The sequence below is a fragment of the Benincasa hispida genome, chromosome 9 (genome assembly GCF_027475165.1).
Source record: "Benincasa hispida cultivar pf3 chromosome 9, pf3_genome.v1.1, whole genome shotgun sequence".
Classification (NCBI taxonomy): domain Eukaryota; kingdom Viridiplantae; phylum Streptophyta; class Magnoliopsida; order Cucurbitales; family Cucurbitaceae; genus Benincasa; species Benincasa hispida.
The window spans coordinates 80,840,503-80,842,966 of record NC_143486.1 but is presented as its reverse complement, the minus strand read 5'-3'; the positions used below and the strand labels follow the sequence as shown (position 1 = coordinate 80,842,966).

The 2,464-nt window shown below is 44.6% G+C and overlaps 2 protein-coding genes across 2 annotated transcripts; both read right to left on the bottom strand.

Annotated features, from left to right (window-relative positions):
• Positions 1–560: 560 nt before the first annotated feature.
• Positions 561–887, bottom strand: LOC150034098 (uncharacterized). Its single transcript, XM_090317222.1, has one exon. The coding sequence runs from the start codon at positions 885–887 to the stop codon at positions 561–563; it is 327 nt and encodes a 108-aa protein (XP_090173348.1).
• Positions 888–1,169: 282 nt separating this feature from the next.
• On the bottom strand, positions 1,170–2,212 carry LOC150034097 (uncharacterized). Its single transcript, XM_090317221.1, has 3 exons — positions 1,867–2,212; positions 1,475–1,686; positions 1,170–1,385 (listed from the first exon to the last, which is right to left on the bottom strand). Exons 1-3 carry the CDS (start codon positions 2,210–2,212, stop codon positions 1,170–1,172), a joined length of 774 nt encoding a protein of 257 aa, XP_090173347.1.
• Between the last annotated feature and the right edge of the window lie 252 nt (positions 2,213–2,464).

The window sequence follows — 2,464 nt, the reverse complement described above, 5'->3', positions numbered from 1 at the left end:
CGCTCCGTTTGTGTAGACTTCTTTGACGATATAGGGCCTATCCCATTAAGGTGTAAACTTATTCCCCGTATGTCTTGTCAGGATAATTGGTTTCCTTACGGCGAGCACTAGATCACCTACTTGAAAGGACTGAGGCTTTACATGCTTATCGAAGGCTTTAGACATTCGTGCCTAGTAACATTCTAGTGCTTGTTGAGCTTCTAATTGTTTTTCATCTAGTGCTTCAAACTCTTGGAGCCGCAGTTTGGCGTTGTCCTCTGTAGTCAGCCCTTCTTGCACTACCATTCTTAGCAATGGGATTTCTCTTTCCAAAGGAAGGGCAACTTCTATCCCATAAACGAGAGAGTACGGGGTGACTTCTGTAGGGGTACGGTGAGTGGTGCGATAAGCTCACAAAGCCTCACTGATCTTCTCCTGGCAATCTCTCTTCGACTTGGAAACAATTTTCTTTAGCAGGTTGCACAATGTCTTGCTAAATGCCTCAGCCAACCCATTTGTGGCGGCGTTATATATGGATGACTTGTATTGCTTGAATTTGAAATTTTCACATAACCTGTCCATCAAACTGTTGTATAATTGTCTCCGTTATCCATCACGATCCGATGAGGAATACCGTACCGATAAATGATATGAGTGCGGATAAAATCCACCATGTTTTCTTTCTTAGCTTCCCTTAGCGCGATAGCCTCATCCCATCTTGAGAAGTAGTCAGTGGCTGCAAGGATGTAGGAGTGCCTTACTGACGACTTAGGTGTTATAAGGCCGAACAGATCAAGCCCCCATGTTTCGAAAGGCCATGAGGCTATGGTCGGATGTAGAGGCTCGAGCGGTTGATGAATGAAATTCGCGTGATATTGACAGGCTTCACATTCCTTTGCATAATTCATTGAGTCTTGGATCATTCTCGGCCAATAGTAACCCATTCTTTTCAGCTGGAATTGTAGCTTTGGTTCAGCTTGATGCACACTGCATAAGCCTGAGTGTGCTTCCTCTAAAGCCTTCGCTGACTTTTCTTTACTAAGGCATCGAAGGAAAAGTCCTTCAAGGGATCGACGGTATAGGACCCCTTTGTAGTAAATGAAATGCACGACCCTCCTACGAACCTCAATTTTACGGTGGGGGTCATCCGGGAGCCTTCCATGCTCAAGGTAATCTATGATGGGCTATCGTCAATCTTCCTTGTCGGTTAGGTAGACTGATATCGCATTCGTTTCCCCATATACAGTCCCAACTGGAGGTACAACCCATCTCCGCCGAAGCGATATGTTAAAGGGCACATTATCCGGGTCCGTTAAGGCAGTGGCTAGGTTTGCCAAGGCATCCTCTTTCTTGTTCTCTGTCCTCGGGACATGTTCCAATGCCACGCTTTCAAACTTCTCCATCAACTGGCAAGCGTAAGTGAAGTAGGGTTTCAAGCCATCATGCTACACCTTGTACTAGCATAAGAGTTGATTGTTTATCAACTTTGAGTCACCGAAAATTCTATATAAGCTACTCCAATCTCTAAGGCCATTTGAAGACCAATTCTCAAGGCTTGGTATTCAACGATGTTGTTTGAGCATAACTCGGCAAGTGCAAAGTTATAGGGCAAAATGTGCTTTTCTGGCGAAATGAGGATGATACCTACCCTTGCACCACTTTTTCGTGCCGCACCGTCAAAGAACATGACCCACAGCCCTGAGATTTCTGTTAAGAGAACTTAGTCATCGGCAAGTCTTCACTTAACTCCCAACTGATGGAACTGAGTGATCTGCCAGGAAATCGGCCAATGCCTGCCCTTTGTGGTACATAAACAATGTCGTACTATTGAACGTGATTGCCCATTTGGCTAAACGTCCCGAGATGATCGGCTTGGACAAGACGTACTTGATGGAGTCAGCTTTCGCAATTTAGTGACTGTGAAGGCCTGCATGTAGTGCCTCAACTTATCTATGGTGAAGAAGAGCGCAAGCCACGTCTTCTCTAAAGATGAATAATTAATCTCGACTCCATTTAGGGTTCTACTCAAGTAATAAAGAGTGCGTTCTTTTCCCTTTTCTCTTTCTTGTGCCAATAATGCCCCCAGTGATATCTCTTGCGTTGTAATGTATATTATCAACAGCTTGCCCGCTACTGGGGCTCCTAAGATAGGAGGGTTGATCAGGTACCTCTTTATGTTATCGAAAGCATTCTGACAGGCCTCATCCCATTCGAATTTCTCGCCCTTTCTCATCAGTCTTTGAAAGGGTTGACACCGTCCTACCAGGTTAGAAATAAACCTCCAGATGTAGGCTAGACATCCCTGCAAATTTCTTAACTCGTGTAGATTTCTTGCTCTTGATTGGTCTATCTCTATCCCTCGAAACTTTCCTGAAACTTCTTAACTCGTGTAGATGTCTATCCCCCGAAACTTTCCTGAAACTTCTTAACTCGTGTAGATCTCTATCCCTCGAAACTTCTTAACTCGTGTAGATGTCTCACAACG